The sequence below is a fragment of the Coregonus clupeaformis genome, chromosome 20 (genome assembly GCF_020615455.1).
Source record: "Coregonus clupeaformis isolate EN_2021a chromosome 20, ASM2061545v1, whole genome shotgun sequence".
NCBI lineage: Eukaryota > Metazoa > Chordata > Actinopteri > Salmoniformes > Salmonidae > Coregonus > Coregonus clupeaformis.
Window position 1 is genome coordinate 2309418 of NC_059211.1, and position 16942 is coordinate 2326359.

The following is a 16942-nucleotide window of genomic DNA, read 5'->3' on the forward strand; positions in this document are numbered from 1 at the left end:
GGACCAACATGCTATGATGCTATTCAAGGAACCGCGTTATGGGGAAATGTGGACAAATCATGTATTTGCCTCAACGTTACAGATTTTGCCCACGAATATGTGACGTATGGATCAGAGAGGCGTTTTCCATAAGAAATAACTCAATTTTCATTTTAATTCCTACCTCTCGCTAGGCTGCCTGCTGTGCTATATGTCTACATGCAGGCACTGTAGCCTACATTAGAAATACACTGATAAAAGCATTCAACATATCAGCTGGCAAGACCTTACATTTTAACATTTTTAGTCATTTAGCAGACGCTCTTATCCAGAGCGACGTACAGTTAGTGCATACCTTTTTCAGACGACCCCTGCTAAAGAGGGGTCGTCACTAGCTACTACATCCACGAAGTCCTAAACCCCGCCTATTTCTAAAATGTTTATTCTTAAAATATGATTTTATACCTAACCTTAACTACACTGCTAACCTTATGCCTAACCTTAAATTAAGGCCCAAAAGCAACCTTTTTTTTTGTGTGGAATTTTGATGATGTAGCCTATTTTGACTTGTGGCTGTGCTATCTAGTAGAAACCCTAAAGAGGTGGGAGAACTGAGAACAGTGCATTTGCACTGATGGGTGGTGTCGGGTTTGCTGATGGATTGATACATTGTTTCTTGGGACTGCAGTTTATATTTGCTCAAGCGCGAGCGGCTGTGTCTGGTGTCAAGTCATTTATGTTTATCTTTTATTGAATGACGTCTAATATTTGCTGGCAAATTATAGAAGACTATCGAAGACTATAGGCTAGACCTTTGGGATCTTATTTGGAGAAACTTTCTTGGCACATATTTTGTCATACGTCCAAAGATGTCTGTTTTGGATGGTAAGTGTTCAGTACCTGTCCGGTAATGAGTCGGATGGCTACTTTCGCATTGCTATTGATTGCTCTTGACAGTTATCTTTTCCATGACTATAAGTCTTGACTTCTCTTAGTTTGGAATGATTTCCACTTTTTGGAACGCAGTGCATTCTTTTTACTTATCTATATTTCTGATGTCGTCTTGAATTTAGGCTACTGATATACTGAGAATATAGATTTCACCAAATCAGTATTATGCAATACTGGGAATTGCCAAATTAGGCTACCAATCTCTTAGTGGGGGATATTTTCATGTTGAGTGATTTGCATGTCAATTGTACCCAGAGCTTGGTTGCTGCTATGTTTATATAATTTTCTTAACATAACACATCCTGTATTGAACAGAGGGTGAACGAACCACAATTGACTGGTTCAATAATAAAGGGGCAGGTAGCCTAGCGGTTAGGAACGTAACCGAAAGGTCGCTGGTTCGAATCCCCGAGCCGACTTGGTGACAAATCTGTCTGTGCCCTTGAGCAAGGCACTTAAACCTAATTGCTTCTATAAGTCGCTCTGGACAAGCATGTCTGCTAAATGACTTTTTTTTTTAAATAATATTGACCGAATAGGCTTGACTTGTTAATGGTATAATGGATATAGGAAGAAAATGCTGATGTCCATTAAAATAGATCCAATAAGCCAACATGTGGGTAGACATTTGCATGGCATCATATGTAACCACGTTCCATTTCACCTATTGTAAAATAATGTACTTGCTTGCTTATGAATGACTACAAGCTGCCTCGCTCATTAGAACACAGGCATGCAGTTGTTTCAAGAAGGCTTTATGACTGAACATCTTTAAACTGACCTTATCTTCTCTTTGATCGTTTTTAGTGGTTCCAGCAGAATGAACAAACTAGCCCTCTCCCTCTCTTTCTTTCTCTATTGCTCCTTTCTCTCCTTTGACTTCATACTCTTTGATTGTTTCGAATGGTTCAAGCAGACTGAATGATGAAATACCTCTCTGTCGCTTTCTTTCTCTCTCTCTCCTTTCTCCCGGCAGATCTCAGCAAAGCCGGGATGGCAGAGTTTCAGGAGAAGCTGCGGCTGCAGCATGAGACCTCCATGCACATAGAGCTGGAGAAGCTGCTGACCACAGCCAATGGGGCTGAGCAGGAGGTGGTCCTGGGGTTTAGGGGTTTGGAGCGAGAGTACCTGGTGCATGTCTGTGGATCTAGGGTGGTTGTTTTGGAGGAGTGAGGACATTTCTTGGCCTGCTGGACTGAGTTCTGGGAGGGGAGCAGGATGGTGAATGACCTGTGTGTCTCTCAATGGGTCAAACACAGACGCACACACTTCACGATTTCACAACATGGACTTTCTCTTCTCCCCATCTTTTCACCTCCTCACTCTTTGCCCCCTTGTTTACTTATAAGCCCCCAACAGGATTGCTGTTAAACCCCTTCTCTATATATGATGTAGGCCATACATTCCCACATAAATCATTGTCACTTTTCATCACCACTGAGCCCTTACCTTACAAAGCATCAGCTATTACCGTGCCATCCCACAAGCACAGCGCACAACCCATCAAAATAACCCATTTGACCAGAAACTGGAAAGACAATTATCCTCCCTGCTTAGCAAACAGTTACACTAATTTGTATGCAGTTAGCATTGCTACTGCTAACTAAAGCATTGGCATGATGGCAAAAGTTTACAAGATAAGCATTCTCGCTCTGTACAGCAAGTGGTTCCTTTTTTACGCTCCTCCTGGTTTCACTTCAAACACAACACATTCAAGTTAGACTGCAGAGGGGGGAGAAAACGCAATTAAAACCCACCAAGGAGCCCGGAGGGTTGAGGAACGAACAGTGAGATGGGCTAGGTGGGAGTTCTAATGATTATCCCAATGGGGGCATTTAGAACACACTGAACCGTAACGTACATGAAAGCTATTAAGCAAAGGTCAGAAAGGAGGGTTGTGGGCAGAATGCTTTGATTATAGGGAGTGGGCAGGAGAGGATGAAAGTCTATGCTTCACCAAACAGACTGCATCGACAGACTAGAGAAATAATGATGCACATCATTTGGAATAGAAATATCGAGTTCAGACGTAGCCTATATGGCACATCCAAAAAGTATTTGTCAGGCCAGTGTTTTCTCGAATAACCTCCACCAGCTCCATTTGATTTGGTCTATAGAGCCCCACAGTGGAGGTGTCATAATACCCATAAAACTTAGCGGTCAAACGGAAATGGTTCCAATTGTTTTTCCACCATTCATTTTTCCCATAGGGGATTTTAGAAGCACTTAAAATAAGGGCTGTGTTTCGTGTAGTCTTACCCTGGCGTGACGCTTTGATAACCATGTAAATCTCTCTTGGACAAGGTGACTTATCAATATGTTCAGCTCTATTTACTCTCCGATTCGAAAATGGTAATTAGCATCAAAGTAGACATCATGCAAAACTACAAGTCCCTGGAAACTCCTGCACGTCATCTCTAGCTGACACCTTTGCTTACAGGTATTGTGCCAATTTTAAAACTTGCACAAGACAGTTCGTAGAATTGTCAATTTAAAGAAATTCATTACTACATTTAGCTAACATTAGATAAATAATCCAGAGATTCTTACCTTTGCCTCGATTCGGCAGTCTCGTCCAGATCATGTCATTTGTAGTTCTTTATGATAGCCACATTGGCAGCTAATTAGCGTAAATACAGGCAAATATATTGATAAAAGTCACCTTGTCCTAGAGAAATTTCACTTTTATCAAAACTATTTCCCTGTTTGACTGCTAGGTTTTATGACCCATACTGTGGTACTCTATTCCAGTACAAGCACACCTGATTCAAATGTTTTACTAATCATCAGACTGGCAGGAGCTGACGGGAAGTGTGGCTCAAGGGACTTTTCAGGGCCCTCTCATCTTCCTTTCAGTCATTGACAGCGCAGCCCTGGATGTTGACATTAGGTGAAATATGTTGACAATCTAAATCTGGTCCTATGCTCTCTCCAGATCGATGGCCAGGAGTTCAAAGTGTGTGATAGTGTGAAGATTTTAGGGGTAATGATACAGAAAGACTTACAATGGGGTAAACAGGTTGCTACTATGGTAACCAAGAGCAACATACATTTGTTTGTCCTTTGCCGCCTTAAAAGCATTTACACCGACTACAGACGCCCCACCCTGGAATATGCTGCTCCTGCTTGACACAGCTCACTGACCCAGGCCCAGTTTGATGACCTGGAGCGTATTCAGAAGAGAGTATGCCACACCATCCTAGGAGGATACTCCAGTTATACTGAGGCACATTAGACCCTGTCCCTAACCCGACTTCATGAAAGACGACACAACTCTGTACTGACTTCGCTGTTAGCCTCCTAAAATCTCAATTCAGAGACTGGGCTACCCCCTGACTGAATCACAGTGACAGACAGGAACACATGCAGCCAGAACAAACGGACTATACCGAAGTCTAGTTTACCAATCCCATATTTCTGCTCATTGATTAATAAGTCTCTTTAAGACCACAGGACATTATTGATTTAGATTTTTTCAAAAAAAAAATGGTTGTTGCTCATATCCATTAATATTTAGTATGCTCATGGATTTGTATTGACTGCTATATGAGTCTAATAAAAAAAAAAGTGAAAAACCACCCCAAAAAATCAAGCCCTTCGTTTGTTGATTCAGATGTGCTGGTTCTGGAATACATCAAATAAGTGGAGATGGCTGAGGTTACTAGAGGTTTGGGAGACACTGATTTAGGCTTTAGTAATGTTTTGATTTCAATAGTGTGTCTGTCTTTTATCAAGCTATGTTTTGTGTGTGAATTGGATGCTATTATGAATAAATTATGTGGATTTGCGTCCATGCAGAGTCTGATCCTTGACACTTTCTGTTTCAGATTTCCAAAAAAGACTTTGAGGGTTTTAAGAACCTCTTCCACAGATTCCTCCAGGTGAAAGGACCCTCTGTGAACTGGGGCAAGATCCACAAGCCCCCAGAGGATCTGGTGAGTAGTTCGGTTTTAACCCTGGTTGTCTACACGCTCAGGCCTTCGTAATTTGCATAAGAAATTACAATACATTGTCATAACGATCAGCCTATGTCTAGAAATGTTTCCCTTCCCTACCATTGGAAATCCATTGCTTCTGCAGATGTAGACCTATTTTTATGTTGCCCCTCTTGTACAAAGGATAAGGGATTATCTGGCCTGTAGTTTATTTTATTTTTAATAAAGTCTTTGTTGCATATTTAGTGCTAGTCCACAAACTAGTGTCTAAGAAACACTGTTTTGAGTGTAGCATCTCTCTGTGTATGTTGGGTGAGATTGGATCTCTAGGCCAAAGCCCTCCTCTACAATGAACATTCCCCCCCCCCCGCCCCCATCTGAGCAGATAAATAATAATAATAATAATATGCCATTTAGCAGACGCTTTTATCCAAAGCGACTTACAGTCATGCGTGCATACATTTTTGTGTATGGGTGGTCCCGGGGATCGAACCCACTACCTTGGCGTTACAAGCGCCGTGCTCTACCAGCTGAGCTACGGAGGACCACGCGGATAGATGCCAACGCGGCCCCTTTGAACTGAACATGAGCGCTGTAGAGTTACAGTGGCTGTTATGTGACACTGGCTCTATGGGGGCAGAATGCTGTGGTCCTGTCCTGTTGTCCTGCAGCAGACCAGAGGAGAGTTTGAGACAGAGAGCCCAGTGTTGCGTTCCCTCCACTGGGACGGCAGCCAGGCGCCAGTACACCCCATCCTCTCCCAGCTGACTGGAACACGTGAGTCTCCAGTCAGAGAGGGAGTGTTACAGCTGAAGGGTCACTGGGGCGTGGGCTTTTCCCAAGTCTAAATGTCTAAGAACTTAGCGTTTGAGTAGTGCTGGTCAAGAGACTGTGCCTATGGTGACAGGAGGTAGACTCAGTTAAAGGAAGGAGGGGAGCGTTTCATTGAGACCTGTGCTGGAACCACTGACCCATTTAACACTTGGGCCACATGCAGGAAGGCTACATACAGTTTGTATATAGATGCACACACTTGTTTGTGAGTCTGTACATTCCCAAGCTCGTGAAGCCCACAGATCTTAATGAGTATGTAGTAGGGATGGAATCCAGCACCAACAGAACCGAGACGAGGTAACCAGATCCAAGAACAGAGTGTGTAGCTATGGGCCCGAAGCCAGCCAGCCATTTTATCAACTGGGTGACATTTCAGTATCTCAGAGCCTGACCCCCCACCCCCTTCCCGAAATACCCCCCGGCTCACAGAAGGTTACCCTATAAATAGCCTGACCTCTCCAGCATTTGAAAGCACAGCCTTGAGGGAGTAGGATTCGAATTGTTTTGGGACGTGGTTCATGGTCACGACCATAAGGCTAGTAGGGAACTTGAAACCGTATCTGGACTCGTTCCGCACTTGTGACATAGACACAGGTCACCTTGGAGACCTTGAGTTTGAAGTTCAAACAACCCAGTTGTGTTAAGTTCTTATGAGTTCAATCTCATCATGTTGTATTTCTCCATGTTATCGACAGAAGCTGTATGGCTCTGAAAGGGTTAATCGTTTATCCTATATAACAGTAATGTCAGTCTTATGCAATAAATCTGCACAATATTGACTTGTGAGTTCATGTACCTAATTGAGTGAATCTCCCCAAAACAAGTCCATGCAAAGTAAAGTGGTTTTCTCTACCAGATTTCCACAGATTCTCCATTCCCTCCCAGTTATGTAATCGCTTCATTGCCAAGGACACACAGTTATTGCAAAACGCACAGCTTTTGCTCTTAGGTCAAAATTGCTTGTTTACAGAGATTGACTGTTTGAATGGTTGGAGTCCATGGCTGCTAGGAAGCCTGAATATGCACCTTGAGTTTGCAGTCTCAATATTGAGTTGTTCTAATGCTTTGTTGGCTAGCTAAGTGCTTGGAAAGAACCCTATATTTTGAGTAGCCTAGTGAATAAAAACGGCCCAAGAATGGAACCTTGTGGCACTACAGTATTTATAGGAAGCATTTCAGACATTGTACCATCAACCTGTACACAGTTTTCCACATTTTAAAGGGATTATTTAGGTTCTTTGCTCTTTCACTCTAGTAAAACTCTGACTTTGGCTTATGAATAATACATTTAACTTATCTAAATCTAGTCCAGTCTGTTGCCAGATCGGACTGTCTTACTTTGGCCCAAACCACATTTCTTTCATTAATAAACTCGGCTAGATCCCCAGAAAACCATGGATTATCTCAATCCTTATTACTTAGAGCGACTGAAATTCTCTTGAAGGATCACGAAGGAAGCCTTGCTCATCAGATTCTCAAAAATGCTGTTTCCTAATAATGGGTGGTTTTGCCTTTGTAAAGGGAACTACAGTGGGGAGAACAAGTATTTGATACACTGCCGATTTTGCCGGTTTTCCTACTTACAAAGCATGTAGAGGTCTGTAATTTTTATCATAGGTACACTTCAACTGTGAGAGACGGAATCTAAAACAAAAATCCAGAAAATCATATTGTATGATTTTTAAGTAATTAATTTGCATTTTATTGCATGACATCAGTATTTGATCACCTACCAACCAGTAAGAATTCCGGCTCTCACAGACCTGTTAGTTTTTCTTTTAGAAGCCCTCCTGTTCTCTACTCATTACCTGTATTAACTGCACCTTTGAACTCGTTACCTGTATAAAAGACACCTGTCCACACACTCAATCAAACAGACTCCAACCTCTCCACAATGGCCAATACCAGAGAGCTGTGTAAGGACATCAGGGATAAAATTGTAGACCTGCACAAGGCTGGGATGGGCTACAGGACAATAGGCAAGCAGCTTGGTGAGAAGGCAACAACTGTTGCCGCAATTATTAGAAAATGGAAGAAGTTCAAGATGACGGTCAATCACCCTCGGTCTGGGGCTCCATGCAAGATCTCACCTCGTCAGGCATCAATGATCATGAGGAAGGTGAGGGATCAGCCCAGAACTACACGGCAGGACCTGGTCAATGACCTGACGAGAGCTGGGACCACAGTCTCAAAGAAAACCATTAGTAACACGCTACGCCGTCATGGATTAAAATCCTGCAGTGCACGCAAGTTCCCCCTGCTCAAGCCAGCGCATGTCCCGTCTGAAGTTTGCCAATGACCATCTGGATGATCCAGAGGAGGAATGGGAGAAGGTCATGTGGTCTGATGAGACAAAAATATAGCTTTTTGGTCTAAACTCCACTCGCCGTGTTTGGAGGAAGAAGAAGGATGAGTACAACCCCAAGAACACCATCCCAACCATGAAGCATGGAGGTGGAAACATCATTCTTTGGGGATGCTTTTCTGCAAAGGGGACAGGACGACTGCACCGTATTGAGGGGAGGATGGATGGGGCCATGTATCGCGAGATCTTGGCCAACAACCTCCTTCCCTCAGTAAGAGCATTGAAGATGGGTCGTGGCTGGGTCTTCCAGCATGACAACGACCCGAAACACACAGCCAGGGCAACTAAGTTGGCTCCGTAAGAAGCATCTCAAGGTCCTGGTGTGGCCTAGCCAGTCTCCAGACCTGAAACCAATAGAAAATCTTTGGAGGGAGCTGAAAGTCCGTAATGCCCAGCGACAGCCCCGAAACCTGAAGGATCTGGATTTCGGGGCTTACTTAAAAATCATACAATATGATTTTCTGGATTTTTGTTTTAGATTCCGTCTCTCACAGTTGAAGTGTACCTATGATAAAAAATTACAGACCTCTACATGCTTTGTAAGTAGGAAAACCTGCAAAATTGGCAGTGTATCAAATACTTGTTCTCCCCACTGTACATGAACTACTCAAAACGAAAGTAACCTCTTCTGTGTGTCGTTGAGAGTAATGGCACTTCACCTCAATAGCCCAGAAGTGGGTAAACACATGTTATTGTGTTGTGTTATGACTGATGATGTAGGAGAACCCACACCTTTAGACAGTGCGTGGTCATGGCTCCAACACAGCCATGAGCGACTGTTGTGTATTGGGAATGATCCCCCATAAGGTAAGAACCATTGGTATGTCTTTGAGAGCTAAATCTTTATGGTGATGGAATTAGTAATTAGACAATTATTTGGTTATTTCTCTCTTGATTAGGGCCTGGGACGATAGCAGTATCGCGATACGTGTTAGTATTGTGGCAAGGAAACGAAACACAAAGCATATTTAAGTTCTTTAGGAAAACAGCCCTAATGTTGGAAACAAACATCATTATGGTGTCATCCAGAGTCAATTGTATTTATTTTTCAAGCTATAGCACACAGTATTTTACATACAGCAGGTTTTAAAGGACCAAAGTGTTTGTTCTGCTTCGTGTTTTCATTTTTGGCATGGAAAAAATATCACAATACTGGTATCGTCACCAGTGGCGTGTATTCATGGGTGCCAAGAGAAGCCGGGCTTCCCACCAAAAAATTCAATTCTCAAGAGGCTGAATGTATCTCACCAGAGAAAGCATCCGAGCAAGCGAAACAGCGCCCCTCTGTCTCTGTATGTGTAGACCATCTATCTGATGCTGTCTGGTCAACAAGAGTATGACATTGTTGGGCCCCGTGTAGCTCAGTTGGTAGAGCACGGCGTTTGCAACACCAGGGTTGTGGGTTTGTTTCCCACGGGGGGCCAGTATGAAAATGTATGCACTCACTAACTGTAAGTCGCTCTGGATAAGAGCTTCTGCTAAATGACTAAAATGTAAATGGAAGCCAGCGAGCATTTGGCCTCCCTTGATAAAAAAAAAAAAAAAGTATTAAATAATAGCCTATCAGCGAACTCAACTGTGAATGGTCCTGGCTTCACTCCAATCACATCACATCAAGAGCAATACGTCATTGACAGAAACAACTTGAATTGTTGTGTTGTTGTCCTCCAGTGGCTAACTAGCTAGCTAGTTAGCTAAAATTGACCCTTTTCTATACTGAACAAAAATATAAACGCAACATACAACAATTTTACTGAGTTCAGTTCATATAAGGAAATCAGTCAATTTAAATTAAATCAGTAGGCCCTGATCTATGGATTTCACATGACTGGGCAGGGGCGCAGCCATGTGTGGGCCTGTGAGGGCATAGGCCCACCCACTTGAGAGCCAGGACCTGACAATCAGAATATGTTTTTCCCCACAAAAGGACTTTATTACAGACAGAAATACGCCTCAATTTCATCTGCTGTCTGGATGGCTGGTCTCAGACAATCCCGCAGGTGAAGAAGCCGGATGTGGAGGTCCTGGGCTGGCATGGTTATATGTGGTCTACGGTTGTGAGGCCGGTTGGACGTACTGCCAATTTCTCTAAAACGATGTTGGAGGCGGCTTAAGGTAGAGAAATTAACATTAAATTCCCTGGCAACAGCTCTGGTGGACATTCCTGCAGTCAGCATGCCAATTGCACGCTCCCTCAAAACTTGAGACATCTGTGGCATTGTGTTGTGACAAAACTGCACATTTTAGAGCAGCCTTTTATTGTCCCCAGCACAAGGTGCACCTGTGTAATCATGCTGTTTAATCAGCTTCTTGATATGCCACAACTCTCAGGTGGATGTGTGTATGGAAAATGTCTGGGATGTTTTATTTGAGCTCATTAAACATGGGACCAACACTTTACATGTTGCGTTTATATTTTTGTTCGATGTAAATTAGCCATGGATGGAGATAGGGATTTTGACTTCCATAAATTCATACATTGTGCCCCTGTGCTCGATTTTATACACCTGTCAGCAACGGGTGTGGCTGAAATAGCCAAATCCACTCATTTGAAGGGGTGTCCACACACTTTTGAATGTATAGTGTATCACGGTCGCAAGGCATATGGACTAACAGGTTATAGAGCAGGCAAAACAATTATGAGACACATGGGTTGTAATATGGCATTTTTCTCTGGCTTGGCTTCCCTAGTGATTTTACCCACGCACCGCTACTGATTGTCCCGGCCCTAATCTTGATGTGACTTTCTGACATGAGAGAGTTGTGAGGTCTTGGATATTGTAGTGCTTGGGCCAGTCTTTGGTAATGTCAAATGGTGACCAACATGAAGATTTAACCTAAATGTTGTTTGTAAAAATATTTTTTGCAACTAAAGTTGAGCTATTTAACTCAGGAGAATCCTTATGGAAGATTATTATAGCCTGTATGTCTTGAGGGAAGTAGAATGACATGGCTCTCCAGACTCCTTTTCATTTAAAAGGGGCTATAGTTGTGGTGATAGTCAGTCTAATACTAGTTGGGAGTAGTTAATAAAATAGCTATAAAAGCATTTTGAACCCTCTGCCACCTAACAACAACTCACGTGAGGTTGTAGCCTCTGTCAATGGAGCAATACATGTCTTTAGTATTTTCCTAAGGAGTTCCCTATTACCGTGTCTTACACGTTGCTTTGTGTATTTCCAATGGTCCGTACACACTGAATACAGTACACACTGTAAAACAATAAATGGGGTGTGTTGGGAGAGTGCGTACAGTCTGCCTCCTCTGTAGCGTATAGGGCCGGTTTCCCAGACAGTAAGCCTAGTCATAGACTAGTAAGAATTAACCCACCACTTTCAATGGTGAGTCTCCATTGAACATATTTTTCAGTGCAGGACTAGGCTTTCTTCTAATCTGTCTGGTCCTGGAGAACACTGCCCATAGCATTGGGAAATAAAATTATAGTCTAGATTTGAAATTGCCTATCTGTGGGAAGACATTGTCAAGATACTTTTGAGGCAGTTTGAATTCCTTCATGGTCGCATTCTCATCTCAATGGTTCGTCTCATGAAGGTGTGAGCAGTAAGGAAGCGATAAGCCCGGCTGCCTGTTACCTTGCCGACTCTGAAACTGTAGCCTCCCTCCGACGGTACAGGAAGTGTGTGTGTGTGGAAACGTAGTGCAGGAGGTGTCATCACACACTCCCATCACTCTCCTGCATCCGTCTATGCATGGGATGGGGATGAAGGGGAGGTAAAGTTAGGTGTGTTTGTCTGTGTATGTAAGTTGAGAGTTGAAGGCAGAGTGTAACGGATTGCGGACAAGTTAAGGTCTTGAGTGTGACACACACACACACAGTCTCTATAATTACTCCATGTCCTTTTTGTCCTCTTGTGTCGTACATCTGTCATCTTTCCATTTGCCAACAGCGGGGCCAGTAAAGGCCAGAGGGCCTGTTCCTTCTCCCTGGGAATTATTCTAAATGACTGGAAGTACAGGAAAGGAAAATGGAAGTTCATTATACCCACAGTCTGACTATACCACATCTAGCTTACACTGTATTCAGCTCACAGTAAAACATACCATATTAACAGTTTGGCTTTGCAATTATGTAGGCTACTGCTGTACATTGATGTAGGCCTACAATAAGTACAGTAGGCCTATTGTTTTTCCTATTGGACAAATTATGTATAAAGTTACTCCAGGCTTTCAGTTATTGTATCTTAAAAAGCTTACCCAGTGTGGTAACACACTAAAACTTGGCAAGAAATGCATTTTCTCTGCTTTTCTCTCACAAGTCATTGCTTTGTATTTCGCCCGCATGTGGTGTTAATCAAGCTCAGCTAGCCAATTTTACCCTTAAATGGCAAAAAATGTATTTTTAAATGTATTTTTCTGTACCATGATATGCTGTTGTAGGCCTAAACATTTTGTGGGTTTGTTACATTTTATAGGACAAGTAGGAGCATGGACTCAAGCCACACATTGCGAAACCAATGAATGCTTGAATAAATAAGCCTTCTACCTTGACCTATGCCTACTAATAGTTGGTCCACAGCATTGGCTATTTCTAGACCTTCAAGAGGGATCCTCTATTGATCAATGTTTTTAATTTGGCATGAAGATACAGTATGTAATTATTGATACACAAAAACAACTTTGACCAGATACATAGTTATCAGTGGGAAAGGATGACGCTGGTGTTAAAACCACTTTGCTACAGCCTCTGTGGCTGTCCCTCCTTCGTCAGGGGCGATTTGGGGGGAACCATTTTCTGCGGGGGTGTTTTGTTTTCCCCTGTGTGAGGATGTACTTTAGCTCCACCGTTCTGGGTTTTGACAGCTGTCGCCATGGCTTCACTGAGCAGCACTGTAATGTAATAGGGTCTGGAGTGATGCCAGCTCCCCCCTCCTCTCCACCCTTCCTACGCTCCAAAACAGAGCACACCACCTCCGTCACCCTACTTTGAGCAACCCCAACACTGCTGCCCAGCTTTCAAATGCTGAACTGAAGATCCAACATCAAAAGTCACATTCAACTTTAACAGGGATTGACATAAAAGGTTGCCCGGGGCAAGTGAACTGAGCAGTCGGCAAGTTGAGTCTTCTCTGTGGTTACCCCATTGGGCAGGTTAATAATTTTATTGAAAACGACCAAACAGCAAAGAATTCCTGTGGCCTAAACTGAAATTTCTGGTTCCTCCCCATTGTTTAATTGAAAAACCATCAATTTATGTCATTTCTGTGTAACTTACTTACTTCTTTGTTAACGGAGGAGCGTAGGGCCTGCACTAAAGCGTTCTAACATTGCCAGTCTGTGTAAACAGCTAGACATTTTTGGGCATGTGATCATAATCTTCAGGCTACTCCCAGTATCTGACCTCTGACCTGTACCTCTTGCCCTCCCTGTTGCAGATCCACCCCTATGACAAGATCAAGGCCCAGGGGCTGCCGGACAGCGTGGCGGCCAGCCTCAACAAGCTGGTGGTGGTCAAGCTCAACGGAGGTCTGGGCACCAGCATGGGCTGCAAGGGCCCCAAGAGTGTCATCAGTGTCCGTAATGAGAACACCTTCCTGGACCTCACCGTCCATCAGATCGAGGTAGAGGATAGGATACTGTGCTATACTGTACTGTACTATACAATTTTTGGTCTGAGAGAACATAACACTTAAAAATATATCAACATATTCAATATGAGACAGAACGTTAACTAAGGCTAGTTATTGTAGTACTAGATATTCCTTTTTTGCAATTTCTACATTCAACATAATTTATGAGAAAATTACAGTATGATAAAACTATTTGGGAGCCAAACTCCAGTTATAAAAATGCCTCCCTCTCTCACTCCCTCTCCTCTCTCAGCACTTAAACAAGACGTTCAACGTGGACGTGCCTCTGGTTCTCATGAACTCCTTCAATACAGACGAGGACACCAAGAAGATCTTGCAGAAGTACACACACCACCGGGTGAACATCCACACTTTCAACCAGAGCAGGTAACACACGCACACAGACGTCCGCACCTATAGAAATATACACCTGGGTCATGTTCAGCAGGGAACAGTGTTTTAAGTGTTTTGCAATGTAAAATCCTAATGAGTGTTGCTATTGGACAAGTTCAGGTACATTCCTGTTTCAAAGCATTTTCTCTGTACTGGACATGATCCTGTTCTATTACGATCCTCCTTAACGCTTTCCTGAACACCCTCTCCCTCTTATTACACCCCATCCCTCTCTTCTCGCCTCTACCTCACCTAACAGGTTGTCATTGTAAATAAGAATCAGTTCTCATTGACTTACCTGTATAGATAAAGGTAAATAACATTATTAAAACTCTCCTCCTGCCCCTCTAGATACCCGAGGATCAACAAGGAGTCCCTGTTGCCCGTGGCCAAGGACCTGGGGATGCATGGCGACCACGGCGACGCCTGGTACCCGCCCGGCCACGGAGACATCTACGCCAGCTTCTACAACTCCGGCCTGCTGGACCAGCTGATCGCTGAGGGCAAGGAGTACATCTTCGTGTCCAACATAGACAACCTGGGCGCCACCGTGGACCTGTTCATCCTCAACCATCTGATGACGCAGCCCAAAGACAAGCGCTGCGAGTTCATCATGGAGGTCACGGACAAGACCCGTGCAGACGTCAAGGTGAGCAGAGGTTTGTGTGCTAGCTAGACACAGGCAAGGGTACTCAAGTCCAGAGTACTGCTGGTTTTCTTTTCACCCTGGTGGTTAATTCAATTGTTAATGTTACGAGTCCACTCACCTCGGCAGTACTTTGGGGCTAAAGATGTAAGAACATTAAAAAGTGGTGAAGCGAAAATGGTAGAGGATAAAAGTGAATTCCCTACAATTGTATGATACATTTTGATATGTTTTATACCTCAATGTAAAATAGCATACAGCCTTCCATTTAGCCACCTTTCCATTTCCTGACTGCTCGTGGTTCTGCCACGCCTCTCAATCCCTCCACAGGGTGGCACGCTGATCCAGTACGACGACAAGCTGCGTCTGCTGGAGATTGCCCAGGTGCCCAAAGCCCACGTGGACGAGTTCAAGTCGGTCACCAAGTTCAAGATCTTCAACACCAACAACCTGTGGATCTCCCTGGCCGCCATTAAGAGGCTGCACGAGCAGAACGCCATGGACATGGAGATCATTGTCAACCCCAAGGTGAGAGGACGGGGTGAAGGCGAGTCTTAAAATGACAACTGTCTGCCAAGTCTGGTATCTGTGGCTCTAGTTCATAGCCATGTGTTTTAGGGTTTCCTTTGGTATTTATTTTTAACATCCCCTCTTACATTAATTAATAGTTTTCGGACGGCTGTCACCCATGGCCTGGAGTGACTCAACTACGATTCGATTTGCATAATTTTGTAATAGCCGCCACAAGCTCACTGAACGTTAGCGCCAACTACATCCTCCCCAGACGCGACGGTGGTCTGAACGTGATCCAGCTGGAAACAGCGGTGGGCGCCGCCATCAAGGCCTTCGACAACGCCCTGGGCGTCAACGTACCCCGTAGCCGCTTCCTGCCCGTCAAGACCTCGTCGGACCTGCTGCTGGTCATGTCCAATCTCTACAGCCTGGACGCCGGCTCGCTCACCATGAGCAAGAAGAGGGAGTTCCCCTCCACGCCACACGTCAAGCTGGGCAGCTCTTTCACTAAGGTAATGGAACCAAAATGACGATTTCAATGCAATTTGTTGAGTCATTATGACAGACATTTTGATTTTATATACATTTGTGTGGGTCTTTTTTTTTATTGAAGGAGGTAGTCATTCATATTTTATGGTTTGAATTGTTAGTATAGGTTGTTGAGTGTATAAATGACGTGTTATGGTTGCAGGTCCATGACTTCCTGACGAGGTTTGAGAGCATCCCAGACATGCTAGAACTGGATCACCTCACAGTGTCAGGAGACGTCACCTTTGGAAAGAACGTCTCTCTCAAGGTAAAGGCTTCATACCCAAAATGGTACCTCATTACTATTGCATATTATCTACTTGGCATACAGAACATTGATGTTGGGCTAGTTTTGTTGGACGTCTCTCTGTCGATGTTTTGTTGTATTTTGTGCTTTACATTTGTCTACGTCCCCTCCTCACTATCCATTCCACAGGGAACTGTCATTATTATTGCCAATCACGGAGATAGGATCGATATTCCTGCCGGAGCGGTGCTGGAAAACAAGATTGTATCTGGCAACCTGCGCATCCTCGACCACTGAGGCCTTCAGGACACAAGCCAGTCGCACAGACAAGAGACTCGAGGCCAAGGAAAAACTATAACTAGGACTGTTGCAGAGCGAGAAAGACGGACAGGGTGCCGTTCCACATTAAGGTTTTTATCACTGTGATCCACCATTTCAGATAAATTATCTGCAGCTTAAAAAGAAAGACTTTACCACAGTCAGGGTCATTTTAATCAGCTTAAAATGTGTGGGATGGTCCTCCTAATGAGCGTTGTGGTTCAGCACACCATGCAAACACAATACTTCTGTTGGGAGCGAAAGCTGTTACAGGGTTCTAAGGCTGCGTTTACACAGGCAGCCCAATTCTGATATTTTTTCCAATTATTGGCAAAAGAGCTGTTCTGATTGGTGAAAAGGCATATTAGTGGAAAACGATCAGAATTGGGCAGCCTGTGTGAACACAGCCTCTGTTGCAAATTCTGAGCCAACTCTAACATGAATAAAAGTGCAATATGGATTGAACTTGTTAGCCTTCTGTCTTGATTTTAAAAGTAGAATAGTTTAAAGTAGCAAATCAATCATATAAAGGTAATGCCTCTGAAGAGCGCATCTCATAACTCAAAGGTAGGTCAATAGTCTAGCGCAGGGCTCTCCAACGCTGTTCCTGGAGGTTTTCGCGCCAACCCTAATCTAGCGCACCTG

The 16942-nt window shown here is 43.7% G+C and overlaps 1 protein-coding gene across 1 annotated transcript; it reads left to right on the forward strand.

The window, feature by feature from the left end:
- The first annotated feature begins 603 nt into the window (after window positions 1-603).
- LOC121533179 (UTP--glucose-1-phosphate uridylyltransferase-like) lies at window positions 604-16762 on the forward strand. Its single transcript, XM_045205229.1, has 10 exons — window positions 604-864; window positions 1907-2022; window positions 4758-4865; window positions 13458-13643; window positions 13906-14039; window positions 14397-14694; window positions 15022-15242; window positions 15476-15716; window positions 15896-16000; window positions 16169-16762. Exons 1-10 carry the CDS (start codon window positions 849-851, stop codon window positions 16274-16276), a joined length of 1533 nt encoding a protein of 510 aa, XP_045061164.1. The 5' UTR covers window positions 604-848; the 3' UTR covers window positions 16277-16762.
- The last annotated feature ends 180 nt before the right edge of the window (window positions 16763-16942 follow it).

Excerpts from the sequence above, each read along its gene's own strand:
- LOC121533179 (XM_045205229.1), top strand. Across the intron at positions 14,695-15,021 it reads AGACCCGTGCAGACGTCAAG|GGTGGCACGCTGATCCAGTA; the intron begins GTGAGCAGAGGT and ends ATCCCTCCACAG. Across the intron at positions 15,717-15,895 it reads TGGGCAGCTCTTTCACTAAG|GTCCATGACTTCCTGACGAG; the intron begins GTAATGGAACCA and ends TTATGGTTGCAG.